The sequence below is a fragment of the Nerophis ophidion genome, linkage group LG19, assembly GCF_033978795.1.
Source record: "Nerophis ophidion isolate RoL-2023_Sa linkage group LG19, RoL_Noph_v1.0, whole genome shotgun sequence".
Classification (NCBI taxonomy): Eukaryota; Metazoa; Chordata; class Actinopteri; order Syngnathiformes; family Syngnathidae; genus Nerophis; species Nerophis ophidion.
The window spans coordinates 46,080,830-46,098,658 of NC_084629.1; the positions used below are offsets into that span (position 1 = coordinate 46,080,830).

General features: G+C 43.1%; 1 protein-coding gene across 1 annotated transcript in view; it reads left to right on the forward strand.

Annotated features, from left to right (window-relative positions):
• Positions 1 to 17,829, forward strand: part of LOC133538476 (neuroligin-4, X-linked-like) — a 130,759-nt gene that overhangs the window by 40,932 nt on the left and 71,998 nt on the right. Inside the window, exons 5-7 of the mRNA XM_061880131.1 lie at positions 10,169 to 10,354; positions 10,649 to 11,099; positions 15,818 to 16,031. Coding sequence (XP_061736115.1) covers positions 10,169 to 10,354; positions 10,649 to 11,099; positions 15,818 to 16,031 — 851 coding nt within the window. The remainder of the gene's footprint in view (positions 1 to 10,168; positions 10,355 to 10,648; positions 11,100 to 15,817; positions 16,032 to 17,829) is intronic.

The following is a 17,829-nucleotide window of genomic DNA, read 5'->3' on the forward strand; positions in this document are numbered from 1 at the left end:
TTCAGTAGGACTTTAACCCCGAATTCCAACCCTTGATGCTGAGTGTCAAGCAGGGAAGTAATGTGTCCCATTTGTGTCCAAATAACTCCAAATTAAGTCTTTGTCTCTGTCTGAATATGTTCCCCATTTTAAAGTGTTACCTTTTTTTTATTTTATTTTAATCATCTCCATTTTCTGTGCTTGCACCACCTCCATTAAGCTCACCATCACCACCATCACCATCCCGGGTCTTCCTAATTGTCCTCCACCTCTCCTTCATCTTCACGGGTTGGATGCGTGAGGTGAGCCCAGCCCTGCAACCGGCGCCTAATTTTTGTCTTTTGCTGATCTTCTTCCGCTTGGAACCCCAGCATGCCTTTTTATGGAAATGTGAACAATGTTAATAAAATCCCAACGCCGGCCCAGATCTTACTGCGGGGGAACATATGCAGAATATTCAAATCATCCTAAAAGTGCTTGCATGCTTTAATTTTGCCGTTAATACCCTTCACGCATGAGAGGGTTTCTGATGGGTTGTGTAATGGAAAATGATGAAGCGAATGAGTTTTACATTGATGCTCTCACGCCTTGTTATTGCACCCAATGACTTTTTGCATCGGCGACTGGTGGAACACGCCGCTTGTTTTTGACAGCGTGGGCAAGTTTGCTTTCGTTTACCAATAAACACGGCTGCCTTTTAAGCGGCTGGTGGAAATACCAATATGTCGGTTTCCTCGAATACCGTATTTCCTTGAATTGTCGCCGGGTATATAGTATGCGCCTGACTAGAATTACTGCCGGGTCGAACTCGTTTCGCAAAATAATTAGCGCATGCTTAGCATTACCGCCGGCTCAGGATTAACGCCGGGTCTAACTCGTTTCGCAAAATATTTTTTTTTTAGCGCATGTCTAGAATTTCCACCGGGTCAAACTCGTCACGTCACGAGTGACACTTCACCTGTCATCATTTCCAAAATGGAGGAGGCTGATTTCAATCATTTGAAATCGCATAAAGGGAAGAAGATTAAGAGCTATTCAGTAGGATCTAAGGTCCAAGCTATTGAATATGCTAAAAAGAACAGTAAGCAGCTATGTTTTATTAATATACCATAGCTGCGTGTGTCAAATATGAGTCATTAAATGACTCCCGCCTCCTGGTGGTAGAGGGCGCTAGTGATCCTTCTTGCGACTACTCGGCTGCAGAAGAAGTGACAACAAGCAGCAAGTTTATTTTTTCCTCTCGCTTGCACTTTTAACATGGAGGATTACATATCTAAAATAAAACAATTTTCTAAACTGGACTTTCAATCGAAGTAATAAAGGAAGATCTCCATCGAGACAGAAATACTTTAAAAACTGAAGAAAGATAAGGAAGACTTCTGTAAACAAGTTATCGATGCTTTTGATCAGAAGGAGCTGCGCATGGACTTCATTTATAAGTAAAGGTATAATAATAACGTTTTTATTTTTTATTAAATGTGCTTTTCTTGCCTTGAGGTTTTAAAGTAACTAGTTCATGCTTGCCTTTACCGCATGTCTTTGGTAAACGCCGGAGTGAGAAGAGGTTTTAAATTAATTAGCCCCCCGGCGGGAATTCAAGGAAATACGGTAACCAAAAAAAGTCTGTATTTTAACGCTAAAGTACCAATCTTCATCGACGGCACAGCAGTGGAGATGGTAACCGAGCTTTACCGCCCCAACGAGTCTTCCCTCGATGTGAAAATGGCACCCATTACCTCCCTGCTTGAATTGGGGGTTAAATCACCCAAAAAGGATTCCCGGGCGCGGCCACCGCTGCTGTTCACTGCTCCCCTCACCTCCCAGGGGGTGATCAAGGGTGATTGGTCAAATGCAGATAATAATTTCATCACACCTAGTGTGTGTGTAAGAGTAATCAGCACCAAGTTCCTGGGGGGTGCAGATACCTGACAATACGATCTGGTCCCTACGCACCGGAGCTCTTGTAAAAAAGAGCTCAGCAGCGCATGCTCTTTTTGCGTCGGATGAAAAGAGCAGATTTTATTACAGGATAGGTGACAGCTGTATATGTGACAGGTGTCAGGTAATAGACAGATATCATCTATTGCTGTATGGGAGTGATTATACAGCTGGATGGAGAGCGGAATGAAGGAGTTCTTGAAGGGAACACTGTGGGAACGAAGCTGAAGGAGCCCGTTGGAGTTGGAGCTCAATTGTCTGGTGGAGTGGATTGGCAGGATTGAACATGATGGCCAGCAGTTTGTCCAGTGTCTTCCTGTCCCTCACTGACACAAACGCATCCAACTCCGTGACAATAGTTTAGCCAGCTTTCCGGATCAGTGTGTCAATCCGGTTTGAGTCCCTTTTGCTGGTGCTGCTCCCCCAACAGACCACTGTGAAGTACAGGGCACTGGCCACAACAGACTGATAAAATATCTCCAACAGCTTGCTGCACACATTAAAGGACCCAAGCTTCCTCAGAAAAAAAAAAAGAGTCTGCTCATGCCCTTCATGTATACAGTTTTCCAGTTGTCCTTCCAGTCCAGTCTGCTGTTGAAGTGGACTCCCAGGTACTTGTACTGCCGCACTACTGCCACCTCCCGGCCCTGGATCTTGATGGGCTCATTTTCTTCCTGAAGTCGATGACCAGCTCTTTGGTCTTGTCTACATTAAGAACCAGATGGTTCGCCTGAGACCACTCCAAAAAGTCAGCGATCAGTGACATGTACTCCGATTCCTGTCCCTCTCCAACACACCCGACCACAGCAGAGTCGTCCGAGTATTTCTGCAGGTGGCAGGACCTGGAACTGTACTGGTAGTCTGAGGTGTACAGGGTGAACAGGAAAGGAGACAGGGCGGTCCCCTGTGGAGCACCTACACCACTGACCACAGTATCTAACAGGGAGCTCCCAAGTTGTACAAACTGGGGCCTGTCAGACAAGTAATCAGTGATCCAGGAGACAATGGATGAACTGACACCCTTCCTCCTATCTAGGAGATTGCAAAAAGCTGCTGCCTGACCAGGGCTCAGAAAATCTGCAGAGACTCCTCCCACCCCCACCAATGACTGTTTTCACTACTGGACTCTAGAAAGAGGTTCCGCGGCCTCCGTAGCAGAACCTCCAGGTTCTGTAACAGCTTCTTCCCCTCAGCCCATAAGACTCTTGAACGCATCATAATAATCCCCTCAATCCCCCTCCCCCAAAATGGATTAACTCACTGGAATATAAAGACAATATAACATACATCCATAAGCGTGGATGCATATGCAAAGGACTGTTTTCACTGCTGGACTCTAGAAAGAGGTTCCGCAGCCTACGTAGCAGAACCTCCAGGTTCTGGAACAGCTTCTTCCCCTCAGGCCGTAAGACTCTTGTGAACGCATCATAATCCCCCCCAAAAATGGATTAACTCGCTGGAATGTAAAGACAATATAACATACATCCATAAACGTGGTTGCATATGCAAAGGACTGTTTTCACTGCTGGACTCTAGAAAGAGGTTCCGCAGCCTCCAGAGCAGAACTTCCAGGTTCTGTAACAGCTTCTTCCCCTCAGCCCATAAGACTCTTGAACGCATCATAATAATCCCCTCAATCCCCCCCCCAAAAGTGGATTAACTCGCTGGAATATAAAGACAATATAACATACATCCATAAACGTGGATGCATATGCAAAGGACTGTTTCCACTGCTGGACTCTAGAAAGAGGTTTCGCAGCCTCCGTAGCAGAACCTCCAGATTCTGTAACAGCTTCGTCCCCTCAGCCCATAAGACTCTTGAACGCATCATAATAATCCGTACTCGGATCTTAACACATTATTGTTTATTTTTCCATCTTTGCTTCATTCTCCGTCTGACCCTGTTATTTCCTGTTTTGTTCGTTTCCATGGTTACACATTGATTTCACCAGCTACTCACGGTCCTGCACACCTGTCCCTACTAATCACCTGCCTTATATAAGCCTTCCTCTTTTCTTTGTTCAGCCTGGGACTCTAGCTTGCTTTCATGGAACGTTACGACGGGTATGTGTTTTCTCGCTAGCTTATAAGCTAAGCCATTTGTCATTCTTAGCTCTCATGCTAATTGTGTTTGTTTTTACATTTTGTGCCTTCGTGCCAAGTCTTAGTTTATTTGTATATCCTAGCTCTCATGCTAGCGTCTTTTGTTTGCCTTCTCTTAGCTCCAGTGTTTTGTTTTATAGCTCCTTTTTGTTAAATATATCCTTAAATCTTACCTTTGTTGTGTTCATACTCAACACATCCACGAAGGGATTGAATCTGGCAACAATATGCCACACAGGCGTAATAGCCTGGAGGTTAGGCAAGTGTTGGCTCTGATCTGTACGTTGGTAAGTTCGTTTGTTGGTTAGTTATGTGCATTGAGATGGGGGCGAGTGAGTGGGTTGTTTGATGGGGACGAAGGAGGTGAGTGACAGACTGGACTGACTGAGTGAGTGAGAGAGTGAGTGAGTGAGTGGCTGAGTGATTGACTGAGTGGCATAGTGAGTGTCATGATTTGCGTGTCCGTAAATTAGTTGGTTGATGAGTGAGTGAGTGAGTTACTGAGTATGTTGATTGGTGGGGGGGTGACTGACTGACTGACCGTCTAAGTTTTGCTGATTTGTCTGTCTGTAAATTAGTTAGTTGGTTGATTGGTTAGTAATTGAGTGACTGAGTTGGTGGTGGTGGTGGTTGGGGGAGTAAGTAAGTGAATGAGTTCTATTTGTTTGTCTGTCTGTAAGTTAGTTGATTAATGAGTGAGTAAGGGCTGTTGGTTTGTCTGTCCATAAGTTGGTTGGTTGGTTAGTGAGTGAGTTGATTTGCAAGGGAGTGAGTGAGTGAGTGAGGGACTGACTGACTGTTTGAGTGTCATTGGTTTATCTGACAAAAGTTGGTTGGTTGGTGAATTAGTGAGTGAAAGACTGACTGACTGACTGATTGAGTGAGTGACATGATTTGTGTGTCTGTAAGTTAGTTAGTTGGTCAATTGTTGGTGAGTGAGTGGGTTACAGTGCGTTGATTGGTGGGAGTGACTGACTGACTGACTGACTATGTTCCGTTGATTTATCTGTCAGTAAGTTTGTTAGTTGGTTGATTGGTTAGTGAGTGAGTTGATTTGCAAGGGAGTGAGTGAGTGAGTGAGGGACTGACTGACTGTTTGAGTGTCATTGGTTTATCTGACAAAAGTTGGTTGGTTGGTGAATTTGTGAGTGAAAGACTGACTGACTGATTGATTGAGTGAGTGACATGATTTGTGTGTCTGTAAGTTAGTTAGTTGGTCAATTGTTGGTGAGTGAGTGGGTTACAGAGTGTGTTGATTGGTGGGAGTGACTGACTGACTGACTGACTGACTAAGTTCCGTTGATTTATCTGTCTGTAAGTTTGTTAGTTGGTTGATTGGTTAGTGAGTGAGTTGATTTGCGAGGGAGTGAGTGAGTGAGTGAGTGACTGACTGACTGTTTGAGTGTCATTGGTTTATCTGACAAAAGTTGGTTGGTTGGTGAATTTGTGAGTGAAAGACTGACTGACTGACTGATTGAGTGAGTGACATGATTTGTGTGTCTGTAAGTTAGTTAGTTGGTCAATTGTTGGTGAGTGAGTGGGTTACAGAGTGTGTTGATTGGTGGGAGTGACTGACTGACTGACTGACTATGTTCCGTTGATTTATCTGTCAGTAAGTTTGTTAGTTGGTTGATTGGTTAGTGAGTGAGTTGATTTGCAAGGGAGTGAGTGAGTGAGTGAGGGACTGACTGACTGTTTGAGTGTCATTGGTTTATCTGACAAAAGTTGGTTGGTTGGTGAATTAGTGAGTGAAAGACTGACTGACTGACTGATTGAGTGAGTGACATGATTTGTGTGTCTGTAAGTTAGTTAGTTGGTCAATTGTTGGTGAGTGAGTGGGTTACAGAGTGTGTTGATTGGTGGGAGTGACTGACTGACTGACTGACTATGTTCCGTTGATTTATCTGTCAGTAAGATTGTTAGTTGGTTGATTGGTTAGTGATGGAGTTGATTTGCGAGTGAGTGAGTGAGTGAGTGAGGGACTGACTGACTGTTTGAGTGTCATTGGTTTATCTGACAAAAGTTGGTTGGTTGGTGAATTTGTGAGTGAAAGACTGACTGACTGATTGAGTGAGTGACATGATTTGTGTGTCTGTAAGTTAGTTAGTTGGTCAATTGTTGTTGAGTGAGTGGGTTACAGAGTGTGTTGATTGGTGGGAGTGACTGACTGACTGACTGACTGACTAAGTTCCGTTGATTTATCTGTCTGTAAATTTGTTAGTTGGTTGATTGGTTAGTGAGTGAGCGAGTGAGGGACTGACTGACTGTTTGAGTGTCATTGGTTTATCCGACAAAAGTTGGTTGGTTGGTGAATTTGTGAGTGAAAGACTGACTGACTGACTGATTGAGTGAGTGACATGATTTGTGTGTCTGTAAGTTAGTTAGTTGGTCAATTGTTGGTGAGTGAGTGGGTTACAGAGTGTGTTGATTGGTGGGAGTGACTGACTGACTGACTGACTAAGTTTCGTTGATTTATCTGTCCGTAAGATTGTTAGTTGGTTGATTGGTTAGTGATGGAGTTGATTTGCGAGTGAGTGAGTGAGTGAGTGAGGGACTGACTGACTGTTTGAGTGTCATTGGTTTATCTGACAAAAGTTGGTTGGTTGGTGAATTTGTGAGTGAAAGACTGACTGACTGATTGAGTGAGTGACATGATTTGTGTGTCTGTAAGTTAGTTAGTTGGTCAATTGTTGTTGAGTGAGTGGGTTACAGAGTGTGTTGATTGGTGGGAGTGACTGACTGACTGACTGACTGACTAAGTTCCGTTGATTTATCTGTCTGTAAGTTTGTTAGTTGGTTGATTGGTTAGTGAGTGAGTTGATTTGCGAGGGAGTGAGTGACTGACTGACTGTTTGAGTGTCATTGGTTTTTCTGACACAAGTAGGTTGGTTGGTGAATTAGTGAGTGAAAGACTGACTGACTGACTGATTGAGTGAGTGACATGATTTGTGTGTCTGTAAGTTAGTTAGTTGGTCAATTGTTGGTGAGTGAGTGAGTGAGTTACAGAGTGTGTTGATTGGTGGGAGTGACTGACTGACTGACTGACTGACTGACTAAGTTCCGTTGATTTATCTGTCCGTAAGTTTGTTAGTTGGTTGATTGGTTAGTGATGGAGTGACTGAATTTGTGGTGGTGGTGGTGTTGGGGGGAGTGAGTTAGTAAGTGATTCAGTTCTGTTTGTTTATCTGTTTGTAAGTTAGTTGGTTGGTAAGTGAGTAACTGCTGTTGGTTTGTCTGTCCGTAAGTTGGTTGGTTGGTTGGTTAGTGAGTGAGTTGATTTGGGAGTGAGTAGGTGAGTGAGTGAGTGAGTAAGTGACTGACTGACTGTTTGAGTGATATTGGTTTGTCTGACAAAAGTTAGTTTGTTAGTGGGTGGTGAGTGAGTGAGTTACAGAGTGTGTTGATTGGTGGGGGCGACTGACTGACTGACTGACTGCCTAAGTTCCGTTGGTTTATCTGTCCGTAAGTTTGTTAGTTGGTTGATTGGTTAGTGATGGAGTGACTGAATTGGTGGTGGTGGTGGTGTTGGGGGGAGTGAGTTAGTAAGTGATTGAGTTCTGTTTGTTTATCTGTCTGTAAGTTAGTTGGTTAGTAAGTGAATAAGGCCTGTTGGTTTGTCTGTCCGTAAGTTGGTTGGTTGGTTAGTGAGTAAGTTGATTTGTGACTGAGTAGGTGAGTGAGTGAGTGACTATTTGGTGCCATCGGTTCGTCTGACAATTTAGTTGGTCGGTTAGTAAGTGAGTGTATGATGGAGTAAGGGCAGTTGGTTTGTCTGTTCGTAAGTTGGTTGGTTGGTGAATGAGAGAGTGACTGACTGATTGATTGAGTGAGTGTCATGATTTGTGTCTCTGTATGTTAGTTAGATGGTCAATTGTTGGTGAGTGAGTTACAGAGTGTGTTGATTGGTGGGGGTGAGTGACTGACTGTAAATTAGTTAGATGGTTGATTGGTTAGTGATTAAGTGACTCAATTGGTGGTGGTGTTATGGGGAGTAAGTGAATGAGTTCTGCTTGTCTGAATGTCTGTGAATTAGTTGGTTAATGAGTGAGTAAGGGCTGTTGGTTCGTCTGTCCGTAAGTTGGTTGGTTTGTTAGTGAATGAGGTGATTTGTGAGTGACTGACTGACTGACTGACTGTTTGAGTGCCATTGCTTTGTGTGACAAAAGTTAATTGGTTGGTTGGTAAGTGAGTGAGTGACTGATTGAGTGAGTGACATGATTTCTGTGTCTGTAAGTTAGTTAGTTGGTGGATTGTTGGTGAGTGAGTTACAGAGTGTGTTGATTGGTGGGGGTGAGCAGGGAGTGACTGACTGACTGATCGACTGACTGAGTTATGTCGTTTTGTGTGTCCGAAAGTTAGTTAGTTAGTTGGTTGATTGGTTGGTAAGGGAGATACTCAGTTGGTTGTGGTGGGAGGTTGGGGGAGTGAGTCAGTAAGTGGGTGAGTGAATGAGTGATGATTGTTTTTCTGTCCGTTTGTTAGTGAGTGAATGAGTTGATTTTTGAGTGAGGGATGAGTAAGTGAGCCCGACTGACTTAGTGCCATTGGTTTGTCCGACAAAAGTTGGTTGGTTGGTAAATGACTGCCTGAGTACTGTTGATTTGTCTGTCTGTGTCATGATCTGTGGTCTAGATCATGTTTTGTGTAGTTATTTTCTGTTAGTTTTGGACTCTTTTAGTTCCTGTTTGACACCTCCTGAGTTTGGACGTTTCTACCATGAATTGATTAACGTGGACCCCGACTTAAGCAAGTTGAAAAACTTATTGGGGTGTTACCATTTAGTGGTCAATTGTACGGAATATGTACTGTACTGTGCAATCTACTAATAAAAGTATCAATCAATCAATCAATCAAAAGGTTTGGTTGCCATGGAAGCTTCTTGTTTTCACCTGCCTCTGGTGTTCGGGACGCTCACCCGTGTCTAATCAGAGACATTATTTAAGCCTGCTTTTGCCAGTCAGTCGGCCTGGCGTCATTGTTCGATTCATGCCGTGTATGAATCGAAGTATACAATGCAGTTAATCGCGTTTAATCGTAGAAATAGTGCGATTAACTTCGATTAAAATTTTTAATCGTTGCCCAGCTCTAATTTTTTACAATGTACAATTTGATGGATAAGTTGCTTGAAAATCATGAGTCGAGCAGATATTCAAGTACTTATTTTGATGTTTGGAATATGCGATAATATAATATTTGTTGCAATATTAGATTCAGTTTAATATATGAAATTGCGTGTATGTAGTTTTTTTCTGTCAAAGTAGAAAGTTGACTTCAATTTAGAAACAAGTAGACGCTTAGTAATTCCAAGTCTTTGCGGGCCACATGAAATGAGGTGGCGGGTAAGTTTTGTTACCTTGCCTGTTTCATGCCACAGTTCCCTGAGTGTTCCATGCCATAGTTTATGCTAAGTATTTAGCCTCAAGTGCGATCGGCACCTTGTTCCTTCACCTTGTTTTCCGTTTTTTTGTACATTTTTGAGTTTTTGTACAAGATTAAATCATGTTTTTACCTGGACGCTTTGTCCGGAGTAGTCCGTCTGCAACGACCCCTGTACGACAGTCTGTGAGTTAATGAGATACAATAGTTGGTTGGTTGGTGAATGAGTTAGTTGATTGGTGCTTGAGTGAGTGAGTTGGTTAATGGGTGGGTGAGTCAGTGACTGAGTGACTGACTGCTTAGTTGGGGGGTTGGTTGGTTAATAGGTTAGATCAATAACATGACTCCAAAAATATTGGGATGTTTTTGATTTCCCTTTCAGGAAATGTAAGCAATGGGATTACGGAAGAACTGATTAGATTTGGATCCTGATCATTTCTACGATGCTAACTTACGTTTACGTCATGACCCTCAACTATGTGTGTATGCCAGCAGCCCACAGACCTCTCAGTCGATCCCTAAAAGAGGTCTGGTGCTCTTAAATAAACAACCTCTGCTACTGGACAAGGAAATAATAAAGTGCAGAACTTACGTTTACGTCATGACCCTCAACTATGTGTGTATGCCAGCAGCCCACAGACCTCTCAGTCGATCCCTAAAAGAGGTCTGGTGCTCTTAAATAAACAACCTCTGCTACTGGACAAGGAAATAATGAAGTGCAGCAGCCTTTTTCTGCTACAGTGTGTTAATAATGGTCGTGTCTGTCCTGCAGGGTTTTTGAGTACCGGCGACCAGGCCGCCAAGGGGAACTATGGCCTGCTGGACCAGATCCAAGCTCTGCGCTGGGTCAAGGAGAACATTGCAGCGTTCGGAGGAGATCCAAACAGGGTGACCGTGTTTGGATCTGGAGCTGGCGCCTCCTGTGTCAGTCTGCTCACCTTGTCTCACTACTCTGAGGGTGAGAACCGCTTGAGTCTACTACTTGAGACGTCTTGTGTCAACTTAAACGGGTCACATTATGATTGTTTTTCATTTTATTTACATTTAAATCCTTTCTTTGGGGTCTACATAACATGTAATGGCTCAATCATTGCACTCTGTTTTTATTCACCATTTAAACAACGTGCCAACTTTACCGGTTTTGGGACTAATGATAGGAAACAGTTCTCAATATGACTTCCACGCCACCGCAAACTCCAAATATCAAAGACACCTGATAAATATTTCTAATCCGTTTCCATGTGCGTGTCAGATTTGTTCCACAGAGCCATCATCCAAAGCGGCAGCGCTCTGGCCAGTTGGGCCGTCAACTACCAGCCCAGCAAGTACGCCCGACAGCTGGGCGAGAGGGTGGGCTGCGGCATCGATGACAGCACTCAGCTGGTGGCCTGCCTGCAGGGCCGCAGCTACCGCGAGCTGGTGGAGCAGCACGTCTCCCCCGCCAAGTACCACACGGCCTTCGCGCCGGTGATAGACGGCGACGTGATACCGGACGACCCGCAGATCCTGATGGAGCAGGGAGAGTTCCTCAACTACGACGTCATGCTGGGGGTCAACCAGGGCGAGGGGGTGAAGTTCGTGGAGGGCATCGTGGACTCTGAGGACGGGGTCACGGCGGAGGACTTCGACTTTGCTGTGTCGGACTTTGTGGACAGTCTGTACGGATACCCTGAAGGCCGCGACACTCTGAGAGAGAGTATAAGGTAAGCATGTTTGCCTTTTTTTTTTTTTTTTTTACAATCAATCAATCAATGTTTATTTATATAGCCCCAAATCACAAATGTCTCAAAGGACTGCACAAATCATTACGACTACAACATCCTCGGAAGAACCCACAAAAGGGCAAGGAAAACTCACACCCAGTGGGCAGGGAGAATTCACATCCAGTGGGACGCCAGTGACAATGCTGACTATGAGAAACCTTGGAGAGGACCTCAGATGTGGGCAACCCCCCCCCCTCTAGGGGACCGAAAGCAATGGATGTCGAGCGGGTCTAACATGATACTGTGAAAGTTCAATCCATAGTGGCTCCAAGACAGCAGTGAGAGTCCCGTCCACAGGAAACCATCTCAAGCGGATCAGCAGCGTAGAGATGTCCCCAACCGATACAGGCGAGCGGTCCATCCTGGGTCCCGACGAGCGGTATATCTTTTAAAGGAGCAATATGGTGAAAGTGAAACTTAGATCTACACCAGGGGTCACCAACCTTTTTGAAAGCAAGAGCTACTTCTTGGGTACTGATTAATGCCAAGGGCTACCAGTTTGATACACACTTAAATAAATTGCCAGAAATAGCCAATTTGCTCAATTTACCTTTAAGTCTATGTCATTATTAATAATTATTGATATTTATTTTTGTGGAAACACTGAACATTTTAATGATTTCTCACAATAAATATAGATTTTTGATGGCATGTTTTAAATAGGTTCAAATCCAATCTGTATTTTGTTAGAATATATAACAAATTGGACCAAGCTATATTTCTAACAGAGACAAATCATTATTTCTTCTAGATTTTCCAGAGCAAAAATTTTAAAAGAAATTCGAAAGACTTTGAAATAAGATTTAAATTACATTTTACAGATTGTCACCATTTGCCAGAATAATTGTTTCTAATTTTAATCATAATAAGTTGGAAGAAATATTTCACAAATATTCTTTGTCGAAAAAACAGACGCTAAAATGAAGAATTTAATTAAAATGTATTTATTATTCTTTACAATAAAAAAACAATTTACTTGAACATTGATTTAAATTGTCAGGAAAGAAGAGGAAGGAATTTAAAAGGTAAAAAGGTATATGTGTTTAAAAATCCTAAAATCATTTTTAAGGTTGTATTTTCTCTGTAAAATTCTCTTTCTGAACGTTATAAGAATCAAAGTAAAAAAAATAAATGAATTTATTTAAACAAGTGAAGACCAAGTCTTTATAATATTTTTAAAATTCTCTTTGAGTTTTGCTTCTCTTAAAATTAAAAATGTCAAGCAAATTTTGACCAGCTTGCTAGTAAATAAAAAAAAAATAAAAAAAATAGAGGCAGCTCACTGGTAAGTGCTGCTGTGAAAGACTCAAGCCGTCGTCTTGCGGGTTCCAGGGACCACCAAGGAAGGACATGCCTTTTGAGCAGGTGTAGACTTCATTTATTTTTCCATAAACAAAAGTCTTTTGCCTGTAGCTTTTCAGCCTTCCCATTGTCTGCGTCCTCGTATGGGTTGCTCTTGCTCCGCACCATCACCAGCCCCGTTCTCTCCTCCTTCTCCCCTTTTATACAGCGAGAGGAGATACGTTAATCGTGTACAGGTGCGCGATCCACACACCTGATCTTGTTTGTGGCGTCGCTCCCGGCACGCCCCGCCTCGCCGCTCGCTCGCCAATCCCCGCCGCCATCTTGGGCCTGGCTCCAGCGTGCCCTGCCTCTCTGTCGGACCTATTTGAGCTATTTTTAGAACAGGCCAGCGGGCGACTCATCTGGTCCTTACGGGTAACCGGGTGCCGGCGGGCACCGCGTTGGTGACCCTTGGTACACACCATATTGCCAAAAGTATTCGGCCACCTGCCTTGACTCACGTATAAACTTGAAGTGCCATCCCATTCCTAACCCATAGGGTTCAATATGACGTCGGTCCAAATTTTGCAGCTATTTCAGCTTCAACTCTTCTGGGAAGGCTGTCCACAAGGTTGCAGAGTGTGTTTTTATAGGAATTTTCCACCATTCTTCCAAAAGCGCATTGGCAAGGTCACACACTGATTGGCTTGGCTCTCAGTCTCCGTTCTAATTCATCTCAAAGGTGTTCAGGTCAGGACTCTGTGCAGGCCAGTCAAGTTCATCCACACCAGACTCTGTCATCCATGTCTTTATGGACCTTGCTTTGTGCACTGGTGCACAGTCATGTCGGAAAGAAGAAGGGACCTTCTCCAAACTGTTCCCACAAAGTTGGGAGCATGGAATTGTCCAAAATGTTTTGGTATCCTGGAGCATTCAAGGTTCCTTTCACTGGAACTAACTCCTGAAAAACAACCCCGGACCATAATTCCTTTTCCACCGAAATTTCACACTCTGCACAATGTGGAACTAACATAATATTGTGAGAGTCCAGTCCATAGTGGATCTAACATAATATTGTGAAATATATCAGATATCGGCAAAATGCTGTTATCGGACATCTCTATGGAAAATGCTTGAATTGGTTTTGCCCTATACCCGCTACTGATTAGCATTAGCAATTTTCCATGGCATTTTCGACACCTCCAAAATTGGTAATGAAAGCCAGAACTAAAATACATGTTAGAATCAAATAGCAAGTGTGTAATAAGTATAATACTTACAGTATAAACACTTTGTAGGGTAAAACTCCATACTAAATCTGGAATTTAGGGAATCTGAAGAAATCACTGCCGTGACCGTCGATCCCTCAGCTGGTTCTGCATCGAAAGGCGACATCAGTGTGTAGAGGATATCACCACATGTGCTCAGGAACACTTCAGAAAACCACTGTCAGTAACTACAATTCATCGCTACATATGTAAGTGCAAGTTAAAACTGCACTATTAGGGTTAGGCGCAATAAGTGTTTAACTTCAGCCTAAACCCTTTCGGTCTGTAACATTTTTCATTTTCAATCTATGAATGTACAACTTTTTATTTTCAATCTACGAATGTACAACTGTTTTTTTTTTGCTTTGTTGACCATTGACCGAAGAACAATAAACTTGAAAAATATACACTATGCAAAGCGACAGGCGATTAGATAACAAGACCCAGCTGGGCCATCTATGCACCTGTCGCTGATTTCCAGGCCGGTCCTGGGAACTCCATGCTTCGCTGCAGGCCCACAGGCCACGCCCCCTCCACAGTTAGCTTCAGAATAACAATGTTATGACAAAGAATAAGAGACTTATTATACTCTAGAAATGTTGGTCTTACTTAAAAATGCACGCGTTTGTGTTCAGTGTTAAAAAAAATAACTATATGGCTCTTAGGGAAATACATTTTAAAATATTTGGATTCTTGGCTCTCTCAGCCAAAAAGGTTCCCGCCCCCTGTTCTACAGCATCATAGACTTACTAACCACAGGAGATAAAAACAATCGCAGCTCTTGTCTGAATGACACATTATGTATTGATTATTATATTATGCTCAGTATGAAGGGGGCTATTTTATTGTTATTTGTATTGTTATTTTATTTTATGAGCTATTTAATTATCCGTGTGTTTTCCGAGCTCAGCATATTGACTTAAAAATGGGGAAACAGCTTTGGAGCAAAGCCTTCCAATTAACTCGTCAAATCTTTTTTTAGCACGAGTGTTAGTCAGTCAGGTCGCCAGGCAACTGCTGACGGAATAGAACTTAATACCCTCTCCTCTCTTTGGAGGTTGATTTGTGTCTCTTCAGGAAAGCTTTTTTTTTTTTACACTAAATTTACGAGACTGGATTTTTTTGCGTTCAAATTTTGTGAAGTCGTTTTTTTTTTTTACCGTATTTCCTTGAATTGCCACCGGGGCGCTAATTAATTTAAAACCTCTTCTCACTCCGGCGCTTACCAAATACATGCGGTAAATTTAGGCCTGCGCTTATAAATTTGAGTGTGATGTAAAGATACCATCATTAAAAGCACATTTAATAAAATAAAAACGTTATTATGGTCTTACCTTTACTTATAAATGAAGTCCATGCAAGGTTCCTTCTGATCAAAAGCATCGATAACTTGTTTATAGAAGTCTTCCTTATCTTTCTTCAGTTTTAAAAGTCTCTCTGTCTCGATGGAGATCTTCCTTTATCACCTCCTGCTTTGATTGAAAGTCCAGTTTAGAAAACTGTTTTATTTTAGATATGTAATCCTCCATGTTAAAAGTGCAAGCGAAAGGAAAAAATAAACGATTGCTGCTTGTTGTCACTTCTTCTGCAGCAGAGTAGTCGCAAGAAGGATCACTAGTGCCCTCTACCACCAGGAGGCGGGAGTCATTTAATGACTCATGTTTGACACACGCAGCTATGGTATATTAATAAAAAACATAGCTGCTTACTGTTCTTTTTAGCATATTCACTAGCTTGGACCTTAAATCCTACTGAATAGCTCTTAATCTTCTTCCCTTTATGCGAGTTCAAATGATTGAAATCAGCCTCCTCCATTTTGGAAATGATGACAGGTGAAGTGTCACTCGTGACGTGACGAGTTTGACCCTGCGGAAATTCCAGGCATATGCTGATTATTTGGCGAAACGAGTTTGACCCGGCGGAAATTCTAGATATGCGCTAATAAAATCAATATTTTGCGAAACAAGTTTGACCCGGCAGTAATTCTAGTCAGGCGCATACTATATACCCGGCGGCAATTCAAGGAAATATATATGGGTTTAGATGATGAGAGACGATTACTTTGCACGTTGACTGGCAGACTGACAAAGGTGTCGTGTTTTGAAGGTTCATGTACACCGACTGGGCCGACCGCGACAATGCGGAAACGAGACGGAAGACCCTGGTGGCGTTGTTCACAGACCACCAGTGGGTGGCCCCTGCCATCGCCACCGCAGACCTGCACGCTCAGTACGGGTCGCCGACCTACTTCTACTCCTTCTACCACCACTGCCAGAGTGAAGCCACGCCACCCTGGGCAGACTCTGCACATGGCGACGAGGTAAGGAGGAGTTTTGCATTTTAAATATTTTATCGGGGGCAGCACGGTGTCACGGGGGTTAGTGGCTGTGCCTCACATTAAGAAGGTCCTGGGTTCAAACCCCGGGCTGGGGGTCTTTCTGTGTGGAGCCGTGACTGCATCGGTCCCTCCGAGTAATCAGGCTTTCTCCCACCTCCAAAGACATGCACCTGGGGATAGGTTGATTGGCAACAATAAATTGGCCCTAGTGTGTGAATGTGAATGAACAGATAGAAACTGTATGGGAAAAGCATGTTGCTTTTTTTCCCCCCTGGAAAAAGACAGGTGTGTCAGGTTCAACCACGGATGACATCTATTAATCAGACAAGAAGCAAGGAACCATGCAGAGACAGAGTTCAATTTAGCTCATGAGGAGAACGCATGGAGCTGCACACTTAGACAGAGATCAATTTAGCTCATGAGGAGAACGCATGGAGCTGCACACTTAGTCGCAGTCTCGCCCTACGCTCTAAGGTTCAGCTCCAGCGTCCCTCTATTTATTCAGGAGTTCTACAGTCAACATCACAGAGGCCGCCTCTAAAAAGAGTGGTCACATATATTATGCAAAGCGGGTCCAAGACACACAATACTTGACGGAATGTGCTGGGGCCTTGTGATTTCGCCTTGTAATACTGGGGCCTTGTAATACTGGGTTGTGAACGATGCTTTGTGCTTCGCTGACCCGTTCATGGCTGAGTATACCCGTTCGTCCGCCGTGTTCAATGGAGAAGTGTGTTCTACAAAATTTACAGGCAACATATCCCTATTCTTACTCTCCTGGAAAAAGTGAAATTCTTGTTTCCGATGGTTCTGTAACTTGCAAGCGTATTTCTTCATTTTGCTCGTCGACGGTGTAATATATTGGGTTGGAGTCAATAACCAGGCGACGTGATGAAGTTACGTCTCTTTACTCTGGGCTTTAGAACAGACTCCCTAATGCATGGGTGTCAAACTCTGGCCCTTGAGGCAATATCAATTTAGCATTAGAGCTGGCCCGCCGCTGTTATACAGCGTCGGTGTCGCTGTAACACCGCATTCACCGCTAATACTCATACTTGCCAACCCTCCTAATTTTCCCGGTAGACTCCCGAAGTTCAGTGCCCCTCCCGAAAATCTCCCGGGGCAACCATTCTCCCGAATTTCTACCCATTTCCACCTGGACAACTATATTGGGGGCGTGCATTTAAGGCACTGCCTTTAGCGTTCTCTACAACCTGTCGTCACGTCCGCTTTTCCTCCATACTAACAGCGTGTCACATAATATTTGTGGCTTTTACACACACGCACAAGTGAATGCAAGGCAGACTTGGTCAACAGCCATACAAGTCACACTGAGGGTGGCCGTATAAACAACTTTAGCACTGTTACAAATATGCGCCACACTGTGAACCCACACCAAACAAGAATGACAAACACATTTCGTGTGAACATACGCACCGTAACACAACAGAACCCTTTGCAGCACTAACTCCTCCTTCCAGCAAACTGACCAATAATTAACGTTTTATTCATGCATTTTCTCTTGCTACTTCCAGGCTTGAATGTTTGGTTCATTCATTATTGTTATTTTATTTTCAAATTTATTACTAGCCTGTGGAAAAATGTGATATTTATCTCAGAAGATTGCAAATAGAAAAAAAGGCATAACATTTTTATTTAAATTTTATTTGATATGCGATTGATATTTTTTTATTATTATTATTATTGTTTGAAACTGGATTTTGCATGTCACTAAAGTTATATAAGCCTTGCTTGTTCAATATTTAATGAAAAACTTGTT